This window comes from Hirundo rustica, chromosome 1 (genome assembly GCF_015227805.2).
Source record: "Hirundo rustica isolate bHirRus1 chromosome 1, bHirRus1.pri.v3, whole genome shotgun sequence".
Classification (NCBI taxonomy): domain Eukaryota; kingdom Metazoa; phylum Chordata; class Aves; order Passeriformes; family Hirundinidae; genus Hirundo; species Hirundo rustica.
This window is the reverse complement of record NC_053450.1, coordinates 111,050,332-111,069,838: the sequence shown is the minus strand read 5'-3', so window position 1 is coordinate 111,069,838 and position 19,507 is coordinate 111,050,332. Positions and strand designations below refer to the sequence as shown.

Genomic DNA, 19,507 nt, shown 5'->3' with positions numbered 1-19,507 from the left:
TGGAAGAAACCAGACAGACATGAATCCACTCACCATGATAAAGTATCTACAGGCTCAAACAAAGGAATGAATAACCACAAAGGTCACAACTCTACTCATGTTCCCTCTAGGCACAAATATTTTTCTGTCCGATAGTATGAATACGAACAGAAGAAAGAATGAATGGACAAACCATCTCAACCAAATGATCAGAGTTCAGTTCTTCACAGGCTTCCCTAGAAGCTTAAGCTGCAGCAAAATTACTTAATGTCATTCTGTGATGCTGGCACATAGTACCACCAGACAACAATGCAATGTGTCAGAGAACACATTCAAAAAAAGTGGACACGGAAAGAGGTCTAAGCTTTCTAAGCTGCATAGATACAGAAATTTCAGTCTCTTTGAGAGAGATCACAAGCAAAAAGAAGTATTTCAGTTTCTCCTGTATTTGATAACGTGGAAAGGTGCATGCACAAATCACAAAGGCAATGGCTGTTCTTGATTAAATGTTCGTTTTGTCTTCTATCTATCACAATCTTGGAGACCAAAGCAGTAAATCACAAGCACTTCTCTTGCTCTCCACAGCTTTCAAAGAATTGCACAGATACTAAATAGATAAAATAGCACTATTTTATTTGTTTCTCAGTACAGTTTCTGAATTTTTGACTTACGGAAGTATTTCAAGGTCTCTTCTATTTGCTCAGTTGTTAAGTCAATATTCGCATCAGGGGAAATGAGAGGTGTGTGAAGCCAGTCGTCGTGGTCATAACCATAGATTGTATCTGCTCTTAGCTTATAATGAGGCAGCTGCTCTTCCAGGAGACTGATGATTTCAACTTCAGGAAGATTGGTACTATTGCACACATCTGTTAAGGAAAAGGGAACAATCTCTGTTAGTTACCTTGAGTATCACATATACAAGCTTTCAAAGACTTCTGTTTGTTTTGGTATCAACAAGATTTTGCTGCTCAATAAAAATAAGTTCAGAAGATATGCCTGGCACAAATTATCCTCAAAATATCCTATTTACCAGTAACACAAGGGCATGCTCTCTTAGTGACAAAAAACCTCACCTCTAGAAGCAGGGACATTTATTGAAGAATAAGTGGGTTAGGGTGGGGAATAGAGAGCCACTTACAATCGGAGTGTGAAGAATGTATTAGTGCTCAGAGGAATGCACATTTTTGATGTTCTACTTCACAGATCGTTTTTAGCTTGCAAGACTTACATATCTCCTTAACTTGGTCTTGGACTACAATTTAGTACCACTGTATTTTTTTGCCTTTGCTGCTGACAGATTTTTCTCAAGAAACAGAAATCCAGGACCACAATAGCAAACTGTCACAGTTCACACCTAAGACACACTGGTAAAGATGATTACAGGAACTTACAGGACACCTTTTGACACTATCTTGACTTGCATTCTGTGCTGCAGCCCCTCATGCTCACAAATATATCAAGTTTGCACACAGCTCTAAAAATGGATACTGACAGCCAACAACTGCAAAAATGTTACAAATAAAATTAGAGCTTTAAATTTAGGCCAAGAGGTAGCTGAGAAGTTTTAACACAAAAAAACCCCAATTCAAGGTAGAAACTTTTTTACCATGAGTATGGTCAAAGAGGGGCACAGGGAGTCTAGAAGTCAAGTAAACAATGCCATGAGCACTTACTCTGAAAGACCTGCTTTCAGTAGAAGTCAGAACAGATTACCTCCTGAGGTACCTTCTAACCTCTAGTACAATTAAGAATTTTTAAAGTGCATCAATAAGCAAAACAGTCATCATAGTTCTAAATATATGTTTCATTATCATATACAATTAAATACAATGTCATGCTAAATATTTATTAAGAAACTGAGCAACCCATGGTATGCTTCCAGTAAATACTATGAAGAGAAAACACCACGGTGCTGGGGGGGTCCCTACCCTCACACTCAAAGTAAGGAAGAGCTATCTAAGCCTTTTTTGGAAGAGCAATGCACCAGAGCTCCCTCTTTAGCCAGTGTCACAGCTCTTGCAACTCTTGCTGAGACTCACTCCAGAGTAAACAGCAAAGACTGTCAGGGCCCTGAGTGCTGCCAGGTACCTTTACACTGCCAGGACCAGGCTCACCATGGTCCTCCAGCCAGCACATTCTGCCAGGAGCCCCATGTACACCCCAGTCCCTGCTCCTGCCCTGTGCAGTGCTGTGAGCAGGCCTGTGCCCAGCTCTGTTCCTGCTGACACTGACTCATTGTCCAGGCTTCCCGGATTGCTGCCATTTATCTGATGATTGATCCCTGGAGAGTCAATTTGAACCACTGCTGCCAGCACCTTTGTTCTGCTTGGGAACAAAGGGACTGGGCTGTGCCAACAAGAATTGTGCCCTTCCCGTTTTGCCAGTTGCCTTTAAGGCAGCCCTGCTCTTGCTGCTTTCTGACAAAGGCACCAAGCTTTGTAAGAAAAACTTATTCTTGCCAGATTGAGGCAGACCTGCAATTCCACTGTAACTTAGTGGAAACCACCTCTGTAAAAGAAGGGGAGGAAGCAGAGAATGAGGAAGTAACACTTACTTATTCATACATCATTAATTATTGGTTTTTTACCTTTCTAAGCAGAAATTACATTGTCAAAAGCATCTAAAGCACTAAAAATTGCAAGAACATTTCTATTCTATCAGACAAGAGGGCACAGAATACCGAGATGAACTTATACTGTCAATCTCCTGCCTACATACTTTACAAAATCCTGATGACTAGAACTATAATCCTTTTGGGAAAGTTGTGTTATACTTTATGGTTTGAGTAGTCTGCTATCACATATCAGGAGCTATTCTCCTCTGCCCTCATCCATACCCTTCTGCTAACTGTTGTATATATGTGTCTTCCAAGCCTCCCTGCAGTTAGATGCCCACATGTGCATTTGTTTTCACAGAGCTCTGTGCAATGCGAGAATCAGCCTGCACACAGCCTTTTAAGAGGTCCTTGCAACCTTCTCAGAGGGACTACTGGCTTACAGAGAGAAACAAGATCTGCTCCTCATGCTTTGAAAGACAAGTGCCAGCCTGTAACTACAAACTTTCTTTTTCCCTGGCTATCTTTTTAATGGCTGAGAGCATCATCTCAGTGCCTGAGACCATCTGAGTGCAGGAAAGACAGCTAATATTACAAATAACACTTCCCGACATCCACTATACATTCAAAAAACCTTTCTGTGTACATGTACACATAAAAGAATTTTCTTATGTACATCTATCTTTAGATTACCTAATTGCTCTCAATCTCAAGAATATGGAGTTGATTTTTTTCATTGGGGTTATTTTAGGGGGAGTTTTTCTGACCAAAATGTTAATTTTCCTCTTCAGAAAAACGCAAGAATCTACACAGCCCAAGATGACAGTCTTGGGAACAAAAAAGAAAAATTTTGAAAAATTCAAACCTTTAGTCTCTTTTTTAATAGGATTCTGAAAGAAACAGACTGTATAGATGAGTTGAGAAAGTTGTACAGATAAATAAATTGGCTCGTTTTATCACAAAAACTAGTGAAAAATGAACACAAAGGAAGTGACCAATAAAATGTGAGGAGAAAAAAAAAAAAACCCCTCATACATGCACACACAGAAAAAACTCCCAGTTTTATTGAGGAAAAGAAAACCACTAGAATGAGAAGGTCAGGCAGCAAATAAATAAGAATTATCATGGAAGACAAGTCAACCAAGAAATTTTTTCTGCTCTACCATATAATAAATCATGAGCACTTCTAAGCAATCCAAAAGGCTGAATAACTGGAAAATATATTAATGAGTAATTGGAAAGGAAACTTTTTATGATGTTATTATGATGCTGTTGTCATTAACTTCTACTGCAGTTTTAAAATCTGTATACCAGCAGGAAATACGAAAAGGCTCTGATGTAATTGCCTATTTAGAAAAACAGGACACCACAATTATACTTGTTCATGACTAAACAATAGTTCACCACTTAAATCACAGCAATATTCTCAGTGCTACAGTTACACAATCTCTCCCCCCTCCTTTCTTGAGATGCACACATTTGTTATGAGACGATATGCAGACTAACACTATCCCCCATCCTCAAACACCAGGTATATTTTTTATAAAACCCTGAATGTGTTTCCACTGATTTTTTTTAAATTAATTCTGATTAGAACTGCAAAGACGAACGATTAAGTAACTTCTCTACTAAGAACACCAACGCATCTCTGATTGTGATTTATGATTAAGTTAACTGATATCCAACAGATATAAAAGCACTTCTCCTAGGTGGTACCTTCATTTTATTGAGAAAAATGTAACACCTTACACTTAAAATAATTAACTGATAATTAATTAAAAAATGATACAACAAAATGTAGCTGAACCACATCCTTTTGAGTTGCTGTTATGGATTCTGGGGTTTGTAATCTAAGCAATTTTCAACTTTCAGTTCCCTGGAAGACACGTTTGGCAAACAAATTTCTACAAGCAGATCCAAACAAATTTAATATTTAATAATTTATGAACTTAGTAAAGCATGGATCATGCCAGGTTCTGCTTATGCTCTTGCAACTCTACAGCTTTCAGCACTTCATAGAAATAATTAAATAATTGTTTAAATTTAAAAATTCACCTTTTTCATACTATTTTTGAAAGTAACATGTTCCACTGCTTTAGTTTCTTTTTAGCTTAAATGCATGAACACCCTACCTCACTTGCTGTGTTGCAAATATGTATTTCTCCATGTCCTGTTCCTCAGGAAATGAAGAAGTCTGCTCTGGAGTAATTTTTGACCACATTCCTCCTCATGCTCCCCATTTTCTAAATGATATTAAAACAAGTGTTTTCAAAGACTTTTGTCCTGGTTAATTTCTTGTTATAGTTGCTAATCTTCTCATTCCATAAAACAGGATACAAAACAGGCAGAACACTGCATATTCCTTCCCAGATCAGTATCCCTTGAGCAGTTATTAATGGATTACCTACAAGCTTGTTTTGTATCTTTTCATACATTGACATTTGACTGACTGGTGTGTTTCTCCCTTTCTGGACATATTAAACCTTTCTACCCCATGCCTCTCAAGACAGCCACTCAAGTTTTACTGGTTATTTCAGCTTGCTTATATTTCCTTAAAGGAATTTTTATTATGCTTGCTAATCTAAGTACCTTTGATTATTTCATCAGTTTCCTTTCTTCTAGGCATATTTCTATCCATAAATAATGCTCTAAATATAGTAAACTAACTCTTCACTGTGGAGACTGAAGTGAGGGTGGGAGGATGGCTTCTTCCTTCCCCCAGTTTTTAAATTTTTCACACGCAGAGAAAGAAATAATTTTCAGGACAACCATGTGTATGTGAGGATAACAGTACATTTGGTTATTTTCAGATGCACACTTAAACATCTCTTCTCTGCCGACAAGTGAGCAAGGAGTTGATAACAGAGAAAATGGAGTGAGAAGTCTAAAACAATGAGAGCTGACTGTATGGTGATAGCACTGTATGGCAAATGCCAACCCCCCCGTGCACATAACACAGAGATCACAAGGCATTGTGTGGGGTGGTCACCCACTGTCCTTGGCATCCTGCACTGACATGGCCAGGCAACACATTAGGTCACTTCCCATAAAGAGTTAGATACATACTTAGCTGTCAGTGTTACTTGGATGGGTGGAACTGTGCCAGCACCGCATAAACAAGCAATTCAGACTCAGTCAAACTAACTTCAACTCCAGCTAAGTTCAACATGAACCACAGGTAGACAGCTTTGAAAATCTCATTCCTATTAACATGGTCACCTAAAGCATCTCATCTGCCAAACTCTATTCCCTACCAGGCTTTTGGGTTTCATCTGTTTATAGCTATAGACATATCTTACTGTAGGAAAGAAAAATCTAGCTTGGCTGATAAAGGAGCCCTTACTCAATTGCAGCGTAAACTTCACATTAGAACTAACGATAAATTCAGAGAATGAACCTAGAACAATGAGAAGGGACAAGGGTGCGGGGAGTGTGGCAAACACTGCAAGATATACAGAAAACATGCAGAGAAAATGAACTATACAAATCTCAGAGCCTGGTATCTGCAGGAGCCTTTAAAACACAATGCAAACAGCTTATCACTACAGTCCTCACAAAGAACATAAAACATATAGTTTCTGCCTGTCTGCATCCTGGTTCAAACCATCCCTGATCTTCACGGCTTTATTGCTTTGCTTGTGAGCAGAGCAGGTTAAAAGACTCCCAAGTCCCCGCAGAACCTGCCGGCAGTACAAACTGCCACCTGCCGGCAGAAACGCCTTAGTACCCAAACCCCCAAATCCCACAGGACACTTCCCCAGCCAGTTTCCCGCTTTTGGCCCACTGTTGTAAGCAGAAAAAACACCGGCTCATAAACGCAGCCCTGCCAGGAACCAACCAAGGGTCAGGGCTCTGCTCAAGAAGGGGCAACACCAGAACACACAAGTCATCACAAGGAAGATCACAAGAAAACTACCCTGAGACAGTATCATTCCCAGAGCACAGTGCCCCTGAGTTGCAGTCCTGATGGAAGCCAACACCTTGCAAACAGCACAAAGTGGCTGTGCTACCCAGAAGTGCCTCCTCTGAACAAAAGGAAAAAACTGCATAACAGAAGTGGTGTGTGCATTAAAACAACTCCACTCTGGGTGTGACCATAGGGAAGTGCTGGACTGCTTGGCAACCTTCAAAACACAAGCTTTGCTCATCAGGTTGTATCACATGCCCACCCTGAGCATCTTCCAGGAAACTCTACTGCATCAAACCCTGGCAGCTGGTGCTCAGCCCACAGCCAGAGAGGGGCAGTCTAAATAGCCTCTCCTTCTTAAACACAAACAAAGCAAACAAACAAGAGGAATAAAACAAAACAACACAAAAAACCCAAAACAAAAACAAAAACCTAAAGCAAACATATATATGCCTCAGTAGCACTCTCAGGCAACTCTTTCATTTCTTGCAAAAGAACTAAAACATCTTTTGATGTTTTACAAACAAAACACCTTTTGAGGCAGCTGAGGAAAGAGAAGTAGATATAAGCACAGTAACAAAAAGAGACAAGAGAAACAAGGAAACTCTCTGAAGAAAGCTAGAAGAATAAAGAAATCTGCTACATTATTTCATGGCAAGACATACTCCTCTCTTTGGTTTTCAGTCCTATTCTATTTTCCACACACATATTACACTCACCCTTGAGACTTAGCTCTCTCGGAGTTTAAGTTCCTCTGTTTCAAATCTTTGAGACTGGGCAGTCAATAAATAACAATTACAGAACATAAAAAGCACACAATACCTGCAAAGGATCACTTCAGCGCTGGCTCCATACTAGTTAAGTAGAAGTACGGTTGTCTGCAGAAAAGGGCTACAGCATGGAGACTAAAGTCCAGCCACATGTAACACAAGAAATCAAAGGTCATCAAGTTGAAGCTATTCCATGCCAAACCAGAACATTTTGACTGCTAATTTTGCTCCATGTGACACTGAGATTAGTCACCTAACCTAGATGAAAAAGCAGCCAGGAGGCCATGACTATTCTCCTTTTTCAGAAGACTCACAAGCCTAGCCATATTCCAATGATGGAAGCAAGAAGCATAGTCTTTCTCTAAATGTTGTTAAAGCAGATATTTGCTGGCTGCTTGGAACCAGCCCAACAGCCTCATCTTCCCCATGCTTTCTGCCCATTTAGACAGTCATGGAATGAACTTGTCATTATCGCTACAAATAGATCCACATAAAAATGAAAAGCAGAGGGAAGAAAATTCTGCCATACAATTAGGCTGCTACCTACACTACTGAAGAGGAAAACATGGCCTGTAGTCATCCATTATTTCAGTTCTATAGGCCCACAGAGACACAGTCATTAAGTATTGACTGAGGTCTATAATTACAAGTATTTCTGGAGCATTATTTAACAAGTACATGCACATGTATAGAGCAATAGGCAAAACCCCAGAACTTACCACATTCCTATTCAATGCCAGTTCTAGGATGCCCAGAATGTGACTAACTGTACTGAAACTGTACTGAAGCCTTTCAAATAATACTGCTGAACTAATGACATGTGTTTCAATATGAAAGTGGTGAGCTTTTCAGGCAAAGAAAAAAAAAAAAAAAAAAAGGGAAAAAAAATCCAATTCACTGACTTGTCCAAAGGGAAAGATAGTCTTAGCACCCTTATACATCTAAAGTCTCACTGCTGGCTGCAAAGCCAAACACCTGGAAGAAAAGCCCTTCAACATGAAAGCTGTCTCATACCTCTAAAACTCAGACTCCTCAAACAGCTGTGGCAGCAATGACATAATTTGAAATTGCAAGTCCTGTCAGACCTTTAACCAAAGTTGTTTAAGCAGTGGTTCTTCTGCCTCTGAACATGAAAAATACTGCACAAAATCCTGGCTTCCATGGGAAAACAAAAGATTCTATGCAAACCTCTTTTTGGCTTGGCCAAACACACCTGCTAAAGACTAGGATAAAGCTGAGACTGTCCAACCTAATGAAGATGAAATGCCTGGAAAGTACAGTTCCAGTGTGAGGAAGGCCATTGTTTACCGGGTTGAAGTCTCCCTGCTTTGGTTCCATCCCACATACCATTCCTGCTAGGTATAAAACCTGAGACAGATTTGGTGATTTCGTCCACTGAACTATTGGGACCCTACAGTACACTCTGCCATAAATTTAAATGAACTTTGCTTTAAATGAAAGTATGGAAATGTTTCTCCCTGTAGATAAATATAACAATAGTCATGATTTTGATATTAAACAGAAAATAAAAGGAAACTCTACCACCATGGCTATTCTTTTAGAGTAACAACAAAAGCTGTTTATGTACCAAAGGCATTCTGGCAATGCACTGTTCAGCAGCAGTAAGAATAAACACATTCATTAACCATTAGGATCTTCCAGCTGCCAAGAGAGACTGCAAATGTCTCAAAAACCCATTGATAAATAACTGAGTATGAAAACCCTGAAAAGCAATTGTCCTGCTTTTCCTTATTGTTCAGCCCAGCTACAAAATGTGTCAGCCACTAAACAATGGCTGTCAACAAAGCTTTCACAGAATCACAAGCAAAACGTGAGAATTAAATCTTATGTAGCTTGCTCTTTACAGATGCTTACTTTAAGTGAAAAATGTGTTGCTTCATGATGGACACACACACATACATTGAGGGAGAAAGGTAAAGCTGAATTTCATGTGTTATGGAACTAAATTATGGAATTAAAGTTATTTTCACATATTTAAATGCACCAATAACCAAATGTAGCTATTTAATCTTCCTGCACTATTCATTGTACCACAACAGGAAAACAAAAAATGCAAAACAAAAAAAATCCCCCAAAAATCTACTAGGTACTGGCCTTCAGTACTTTCTTCAAAGAACAAACTCAGAACACTGATGAACACTTACTGCTTTCATGCACCCCTACCTTGAATAAAGTACATATTTAGGAATGATAAGTGCTTCCCAAAACAAGGGAAATCTAAGAAGAAAGTGTTTTCAAATGTCACACTGTAACTGTGTTCCAACTGTAATTCTAATTCCAACAGTTGCTTTCATAGTGACTTCAGAATTGACAGCTTACACTAAAAAACATGGATCATATTAGGAAGTAATAAGTAAGAGGGCTATATAGGGAGCACAGCAGAATTCTGCCTAAGGGAAAACCAACCAACCAAATGTCATCAAATCACAAAAAGACAGTCATTGATAAAATAAAAACATGTGCCCAAGATACAGATTAAGTGATAGTGCAACAACCTGACACAGGAGAGGGATCAGAAAAAAACACCAGGTTACTTGAAAACAGTAAGAGCTGGAAAGCAGCTGCGGGGAAGTTGTGATGGGGGGAGAATCTGCATGAAGTTGACTGAGAACACACCAGAAGCCAGACAGAAAACTCAAAACAGAGGCAATGATGCAGCAGGCACAGAGAATAAGAACATTTTGTCAGAGTATGTTAGACAGAAATACAGTCAGACACATAAAATTGTTCCAGCCATGCCAAAGGAGCTATCTCATGTTAACAGGCATTTTCAGAATGCTTTAGAGAAAGGAAGATTATTCAGAATTCAGCAATCGCTACTTACAGAAGTGTAGGGAAAGAGGAAGAAGAGACCAAAACTAGATCAGGCTTACAGGATGAGACTGGTGACAATAACTTACAATAAAGTAAATGGCTTAAAGGAAAGGATCAACATTCTCATAGAGTTATTTAAAGGAGCAACTAAGAAGGCGGGGAGAGGAGTAGGCAGGGGTGTAGAAGTGATGAAGGTTTTTCAAAATCATGAAAATAAGTCCTTAAGGGGAAAGAAGAACTGATATTCACCAACATCTTGGATAACTAGGACAAATATTAACAGAAACTGCAAGATTGGTGTCACTGCACACAGGAGTAGCAACCCTGAACTTCTAGGGTAAAACAATCAGCAGATCCAGATAGAAGAAGCTATGGACAGGTTCCAACACTAAATAGTTCTGCATGTTGGAGGTACTTATGCTGAGAGTAGACTACTGAGAGTGGCTGAGCACGTGATGTCCATATCCAGTATCTGTGGTTTCTGGAGTCAGAAGCACAGTCCTGAGCTGGCTGGTCCAACACACCAGCGAATTTCTTATACTCTTTGCTTGAGTTCCAGCTCCGCTAAGCAGTATTTTACATCTCTTCTCTCATATTGACAAAACTGAGAAAAATGTGGAAGTCCCACCCCAAATCAGGAGCAGGAAAAGAAGCAAATGCCAGAAATATGCTCCACTAAAAGAAAGCTAACCACAACAGAACTCAGAGATTCAAATAACGGGAACCAATTCAAAACTGTGAATATTTTATCAATACTTTTTTAATAATTTAAAGCTTAGAAGTCAAACAGAAGGCCTGTAACAGGTACCAAAACCAACCAGAGCATCCTGTTGAACAGCCTCAGAATAGTAAGCACATAGTTTCTGGTGGTAACTCACACACCTAGAACAGGACAGTCACTGGTACAGCATTCTCCCCATCACAAGCGTAACAACAGTAAAGCAATCTCACAACAACCTGTAAACACCTAAATCCCTACGGAGTTAATTTTGAGTAATCATGCTTTATCACACTTGAAACAGAAGGAACAGAAATTCAGCCTTTCGACACAAAAACATGCATTTGGAGGGGACACACACGATGGAATGGAAATTCTGTGGGCCATAAGCATCTTTTATCTTTTAAAATAAAGTGATTACATAAAGAAATGGTCAGAATGACACCACTTGTATCTGCAGGATCAGTCAGTTATCAAAATTGGCTGATGTTGCCATGAAGAGTAGTGATTTCGTGGAAGAGAACGGAATCTGTTTCATATGGGAACATATTTATAGCCTGAATAAGGATAGAGCCAGGATGAAAACCCAGAGAAAACTGTCTGCACCCAAACGTTGCTAGGAGATCTTGGAATGAGGTTTGACAGCAAGACAAAGTTGGTTTCTCTGGATGTTACAACTCCTTCCACTGCAGTCACTGCAGTAATGTGCAAGTTACACAACCTGCAAGGAAGGTCAAACACTACCAACACTTCACACTGACACTTTTCTGCTGAGAAAAAAGACATTTTGTTGTTTGACCCTTCCAGTAATGTAACTTTGTTTTTAGAAATTTAAGCAAAAAAACCCCAAAATCTACTTGCGTTAATTGCAAACAAAGTACAACACAGAACAGGTTATTACCACAGAGCATTTCCCAATAATTCAACAGCCCTCAGGAAATTGTCCTGAACAGTCAGAAGACACATTCCTACATGCATTTAGTAAGAGTAACTAGCACAATGAACAAATGAATCATGCAAGCTAATGAAGGAGCTGGGCAATTCAAATTACTGTCCATTCATTCTCTCCTTTTCAGAGAAGGATGAAGGAAACCCACATGGCATATTAAGCAGTTAACTCTTGAATTACAAAGTACACCATACCAAAATCAGTGCAAACAGTGAGTATTCAGACATGCAAAAGCAGACAAAGTTAACTTACTGAAGATGTCTAAGAATACTGTGTTAAGCATATTTTAAGAGACAAAAGAAAAAAAATGCAACCAAAAAGCCTCACAAAAATATTCTGGTAGTCAGACAGCTATCACAAGAGTAATATCCAGTGATATTTCAGATTTCCATCCCCACTGTACTCCCCATTCCCAGGAGGACAGGATTTGTCTGATAGCAGCTAACAGATAAGAAAAAGGCAATCAGACTAAAAGGCTTTTGTAATTCATAAAATTGGAACTACTAATTTAGTGATGCTCTGCTTTTTCATGTCAAGATTACAGCCCTTCCTGCTCTACAAAAAATGGGATGTGGTGGTGGTGGTAGAGAAGAAACCCCCCAACTCCAGTTGCTGTTTTCATCAAATCTGACTGAAAGTATTCAACCCTGCACTGCAATTACAGAAAAGACAGACCTTGAAAAGCATTTCCACTCCCTTTCTAGCCCAAGGAACACTAGATGGTGCTGCATCCGTATTCCTATCTCTACACTCTTGGATGAATGAGAGCAGCAAGAAAAGAAAAGTTAAAAGAAAAACAACTAGGTGCTCCCACATGCAGCAGCACCATGCCACTTCCATACAGTGCTGCCCCACTGTCCACCAACCTCAAGGCTTGAGTCTCCTGCCTTTCTACCTGCTGGAGCTCCACAATCAATAGCAATAGAAAACGAAGTCAGATCACATTGATCTTTTCCCCTAAAGCTTTCTAACAAAACCCAGAATGAAAATAACAAAAAAACCCAAAAAATCTATTACAACCGCTGAGTCAATTTTCAGGTTTAGTGTTTAGAAAGTATGTGCTTCACCAGCACTTTTTTCATAATAACTCTTAAGACATTCACAAACAAGTTTTTTTCAATGGATCAACAATTTTATATGCCCTTCTGTGCTGAAGTCAGCACAGATTCAAATGCATTTACCTGCATAAAGCTTCACTTGGAGCACCTATGAGCTTTGGATGGTGCTTTAGTATTAAATTCAGTGGGAAAGGTGTTTTTAGGGTTCTGTCCCTTTCTCAGACATTGGCTCCAGGAAATTTTTCACCACACTGTTTTTGGCACCTGGGCCCAGCCCTACAGCACTTATTGCCTCTGTTATGCCAACAGAATTGCTTTTAAGCCACACAATAGGATGGATCAGAGGTGTGACCTAACTAAAAAGTAACTCTTTATCTCCTCTCTGACACAAAAGCACAGCAAAGATTCTATGCAGACCAGTTGCCTAAAATACTTTTAGTTGCACTCCCATAGAAATCTGTTCAAGCACAATTCTGAGATGGTATGGGGACAAGAAATGCTCAAGCCAACCCTATAGCCAAGAATACACACTTAGCACAATCAGAATGTTCAATGCTCTCAGCTCTCTTGAATCTGCTCTTGGGCCCCAGGCAGGAAAGATGGTGCTATCAACAAAGAATGCCAAAGTGCCTCTACTGCCAGCAAACAAAAAGGGAAACAATAACAAAAAAGAAAAGAAAGCAGTATTAAAAATTCTTTGAGCATCAACAGTCTTGAAAACTTAAATAGCAAAATGTGAACATCATATAGTTTACTATTAGCAGTATCAGAGACAGCTCCAATTGCCGTGAGCTTGCTGCACTCCAGAAAGCATCACCACACCACATTCTGCCTCAGTTTTCCATTCTTTTTTTAACTCTGCTCAAGCCTTTATTTGCAAGAATTTTTGCAGATAACTTGTACAAAAGGCTGTAGGTGTTAATTTAATACTAAAAAAAATACAGATAACTGTGATTGCTGAATTTCAGGTCTAGGACGAGTCAAGGCTTGAAATCAGAAGTATAGTATATGCAGACTTCATATGAGTGATTTTTTTCCCCACTTATCAATTTAAAAATGCAAATGGTGCTAACTTGTCAATTAGAACTAAACAAAGTCTTCACGTTAAAGTCTCTGACAATCCTGACAATTCGATCATTTATCTTTCAGATTGTTTTAAGGGTATACACTGCATACCTGCACACAATACTGAAAAAGACTTTACAGAGGGAATATGAGACCAATATCTTACTTCCAGCCTATGCCCTCTTTAAAATGCATAACAAAAGGCTGAAACTCAAAAATCCACAAACATCAAAAAAAAAGAAAAAAAAAAAAGCCAACTAACCAAACAATCAACAAAAACTGCTATTTCTACTGTAAGTCACATCTCATGCTGTCCTCAAGTCACAAACAGTACAAATCTGACACTGCAGAATAGCAAATCCATTTAAAATCACAATTTAAGACCAATCTGTAAGCAATTCTTGGCTGACAGCTAAGCAAGAAGAATGATTCAGAAACTACATCAGGCTTGAAGGAATGTGAAGTAGCAAGAACATGTACTGGCCTCCATTTAATAAAAACTTTTTAAATGTTAAAAAGTGAGTTTGTTTTGCCTTTCAAGAAACCATAATCAAGGAGGCATCTTGATTCGCGAAAGAAGTTGGTTGTCCTGGCTTGTAGTCAGCAACAGAAAAACAAAGTTAAATTCCTCTTAACAGGGGAAGGAGGAGGGGGGCTGAAGGGGAGACAGGCCACAGACAACAGAACAGATTGCAAGATCCTTCTACAAGGGGCCTGGAAAACAGAGTTATAGTATCCAGAATGCATTTATGTGATGTGTAGTTTCTAGACTACCTAACAAGCAAATACCTCCATGGAAGTCAAAAGGATGACCATTTTTGAACTAACCAGTTAAGGAGCTCAAAATCCATGAAAATGAGGAAGGAAGGCTGGCAAGTAAGTTTTTTCAAACAAAACATCTATTTTCTGTAGATGCATACCTGACAAAGTGACTCCAGCGTTAATCCTGGTGCTTGCCTTCCCAAGGAAATCAGGGTGGACGTGAGAGCACCTCTGCCCCTCTTTCTATTTTCTTTTTTTCAGAATACCAGCCCTTAGTTACTACACCATTGGGCTGAGCTAAGCTAAGGCATGCTACTAAAGCAGCTGCTGACAGTCACCATTAGATAGTTCTCTGATTTAAACATAATTCTAGAAAGGCCTGAAAGTAACTGTGGCTGCCAATTAGAATGGCCTTAGTCTTACTGCTGTTTTCCTCAGGCATCTCATTTCTCCCTTCCAAAAACCTCAGCTGACTCCTCAAATATTCCCAAAAGGACTTGAAACTCACAAGGTCACGTTAGGCTAAAAGAAGCCTCACAGCTCAGCCAACAAACCGCGCATTTGGAATGGAAGCTCCCTGTCATGTCATGGCCTAACCATGACTAAAACTGAATTACAGTGATTATTCAAACACACAAAAAAATGGATTAGCTGACCACAGCACTAAAAATCTACTTCTATTAAAAATACCATACTTCAACGCATATTACATTTATTTGTAGGAATCTATAATAAGGTATTCAACCTTTCACAAAAGCATGCAGAAGAAGCTATTCCATATACATTAACTTTTACTGTTCTAGAACGAACGTGAAAAGGAAATTACTTTGAAAAGCAAAAATACGTCCAGTAAAAATGTTAGATCCTATTTCTCCCATCCCTTTTCTCCCACAAAACAATTCTCATACGAAGACAGAAATCAAAATTATGCTGAACATTAGGACAAGCATTCCATAAACTTTAAAGTGCAATGTTCCTTTCTCCTCATCCCTGACTTGGTTACTATCCAAACAAACTTTCAAATGGTTCAATTTCCCTAGTACATAAATAGAGTAAACTGGTTTCATAGCTGTTATTGGTCTGGCCTATTTGCAAGGACCTTAAACATTACAAAGTGCTTTCACTGAAAATCTTGGTACCCGTGAAATCACTTCTTAAACAAGGAAAAAAAGTGCAGAACAGCAGCAACATGGTCCATGAAGCAGATACCCCACCACAAGCTTAAGAACAGAAGCTTAACTCTACACCTCCATGCGCTCACCAAGGTAAAGGATTTCACTGCTTACCAGTAATGGTGCAGGCATCTCTGTACTCTCTGTAGTCTGGCACATCATCTTCCACGCCTTCGCTTACATAGTGCTCCTCGTGAATGCCTGTGTCGCAGGCTAGGACTGCATGGTTTGATAGCTCCGAGGGAGGCACAGTGGCGGCCAAAGTGCAGTCGTGCAAAGCTGTGGCGTCCAGCTTGGCAGGTTTCACAGCCTTGTACAATGTGCCATCAGGGGGACCAGTACTGGAGACTGGAGCTGGCTGGCACAGATGGAATTCCTTCTCTTCACTAGAGTTGGCTTCAAGAAGTCTGCAGAACACAAAAGAAACAAATATTTATTTCAAGACATTCCAAACAGTGTTTATCAGGAGAGATGATTTCTCTTCACATGTGGAACAGCTGCCTATCTCTGCACTTTGCCCAGCTGCGTGCACTCTGCACCTTGCACAGTAGCAAAGTGCCAGTCCTTGTACTGTATTTTTTGCCAAGAGCTGATTAAACATTCATATTTTTGCATATCCCAGCTTGCAGTAAGCACAGTCCATTCACCTTGGCTCGTTCACCAACTTTCTCCCACGTCAGCCAGGCCAAAGCTCTGTGTAACCCAGCATCTGTATGAAACAGGTCATACAGACAGGCTGCACATCCCTGGTTGATTTATTGGCACATTAGTATCATCATAATTTGAAATCAACTGATAGCAAATGAAATGGCTGAATGATCAGAAGTTTACACTATAACTATACTAGACTTTCCTCTCCTCTGTACAGCTCAGCCCCTCACTGACAGACTGGCAGCTGGCACCTCTGCTCCCTTTACAGAGAACACAGAAAACAAAGCTCATGATGCCCTGGGCTCATTGACCACACTGCTGCTCCCCAGTACCTCAGCCTCAAACTGGGAGCCAAGTCCCTCAGGGCTGGATATTGATGTCCCCAGCAAGATGGAATTGGCCAGAGAAGGAACGAAGAAGAACACATTTCTCCCCAAACTTTACTAAACCTTTTGCATAGGGAGCTAAAGGCACTGCAAAAACTGGTTGTATGGTACTGCTTTTGGTTATCAGTGGTGTAAGCAAATGCTCCCTACTGCCAGGAAAGGAAAATATTATTGTGGGATTGCAGAAAAACAGACTTGGGAAAGGACTTGAAAGACTTTATATATGTAATAGCTACAACACAATAAGCAGCAGCTGAAGAACAAGCCGCACAGGAACACCCAGATAACATGGGAAAAACAGGAAGACAGACAGCAAGAAAACACAATTGCACTGATTTGCAAGCAGCAGGTGTGGATGCAAGTCCATATGCAAGTGCAGTAACAGAACACGCTATTTTCAGTGTTTTACTAAGAACCAGAACAACAGGGTTTTTTTAAAATTCTATCTGAAAAAGGGTCTCTCTAATCTCAGGAACATGTCCAGATAACAACATTTTGCTGTTAAAGTTACACTCACTATTTTGGCATCTTGCTTTCTGGCATTTCTAGCCAACAACATTACTGCTCCACCAAAACATGACAATATTTCTAGAAACTCACTGCAAGACTCAAATATCAGTCTCTAAACTGTCAAGACAAAGATCAGGTGTTTACACCTTCTGGGAGTAAGCTCCAGAGAAGTCTTGCAACAAAGCTGGAACACTGCACCAGCATAATTTTTCTCTAGCTATTGTTTCCCTGCAGCACAGGCATAAGAACAAAAAAGCAAAATTCTCTCCCTCCTTCAGAGGGTCTTAACAAGGACACATTTACACTGAAATCAGAACATCATAACTACAAAACAGATAGGCAATATTAACTCTTGGAAAAAACACCCTTATACACAAAATAACATTAAGTTTTCCTCAATTACATACATTTGTATTCCTGCACGGTATCATTTAACCTGGAAATATGTCTCACACTCAGACTCAAAACCTGCATTTTGTAAGGACCATAACAGTTAAATAACATACTAAATGTTATAGAATCATAGAATGATAAATCTATGCCATACCCTAATAAAAACAATACTGTGGCAGCTGCAGAAAGAGAAAGTTTCACTTGAGTGCTGTAACATAAAGTGTTATGGTTCCCTCGCAGAGCATCCATTATTCCTGCACTATCACAGTACATAGCAAAAAACCACAATGGGGTTATTTGTACCAATTACTTTTAAAATGGTCCCCTTTCAAGTGGTTATTTAGAAATAACAAGAGAGCTTACAAATATTAGAAATTATTTGCTCAAATGAAGTTGGAATCAAAATGCAAATCTTCATTTTCCCCTCTGCACCAAAGATAGAAACATTTTAAGCTATAAACAAGAAGTAGTACGGGTAACCCCGTACTGACTGATTAGACAGGCTCAATTTTGTCCTAGATGCTACCACACATCTGTGAATTACATTTGTTTTGGGAAACTGCTAGATAAGTGTGTTGTTATGAAAAAGGCCATGACTAGGATTAAATAACTAAAAGCATCAACAGCACTTTCCAGATTTTCTTGCTATCCTCTCCCCTCCTCCCCAGCCCCTGCCTTAGCAGCCTCAGGAAACCAGTAAGAAAACAGCACTCCTGAATGAAATAACACTGATAACCAAGGTGTGATTTTGTGCAGCTTTTAAGTGAGTTCTGGGAATTTCAGATCTTGTAACTTTTTTGAACAAATTACATCCAACATGTGACATACCTGAACACCATTTCTGACTCTCTCCCACATGGTCCTCACTAAAAGTACTTTTGGCCAGAACATAACATTCCAATTTGTATTAGAAGTTTGTGTTGAATGAATTTCACCTCTTAACATTCACTCCACTGAGGTACCATACAACCAGTTCTCCCCCCTCCTGTAAGCTCCACATCAACCCCTGGCTGTGTTACGAGTAAATAGAGGCATGCATCCAGAAACAAAAGTCTTCAATGCTCTTTCTTCACACAAACTGTTTCACTTTTGGCACTTATGGAAACTAGAAGAAAATAAGCTTGAAAGCACAAAGAAGGAACAAAAGCTAAAGCCCCCAAAATTCACAACAGTCAGTCTGCCCGGTCTACTACAGAAGTACATGGAGCATCTATATGAGAAAGTCAAGTTCAGGTTTAAGGAAGAGAATTTACCTTTATCTTAAAACCTCGTATCATGGAGGAAAGAAAGCCAGAATAAATGTGTGTGTCTGCTTCCTTTCAGACTTACTAAATAGTCTCAGTTTCCATAAACAAAGGGGAGAAATGTTGTTCACTCTTCTAAAGTCTACAGAGGCACTGTTAGCATGGCCTCTCTTGCAAGGCAAATATTACCACCTAATCCAGGCAGTGCACACTTGTCCTTTAAACTTCTAAGTCTTCCTATTGCAGAACATAAAAACAACTGAGCATTATTTACCAGACTGTCAAAACAGCCACAAAGATAAATGGACATGGTAGCTACTGTCCCCAGGAAATACATAACATTAATATTATTCTTTAGTCAGTGTCACCTGCACATATAATATTGATATGGTACAAATTGTTATTGCACTCCTTGGTATTTACTCCTTCTGACATACAAATGAGGATATAAATCATTATCGTAGTTTTGTACTTAATCTGACAACCAAACAAGTGCGGAGTTTGTAAATCAGATTATAACTTCTCTAAATGAAAATTCAACCCATTTAATTTTT

At 39.4% G+C, this 19,507-nt stretch overlaps 1 protein-coding gene across 1 annotated transcript in view; it reads right to left on the bottom strand.

The window, feature by feature from the left end:
- TRAK1 (trafficking kinesin protein 1) overlaps positions 1 to 19,507 on the bottom strand; it is a 104,757-nt gene that overhangs the window by 67,313 nt on the left and 17,937 nt on the right. Inside the window, exons 2-3 of the mRNA XM_040082413.2 lie at positions 15,884 to 16,176; positions 651 to 845 (exon numbers count right to left, since the gene is read on the bottom strand). Coding sequence (XP_039938347.1) covers positions 651 to 845; positions 15,884 to 16,176 — 488 coding nt within the window. The remainder of the gene's footprint in view (positions 1 to 650; positions 846 to 15,883; positions 16,177 to 19,507) is intronic.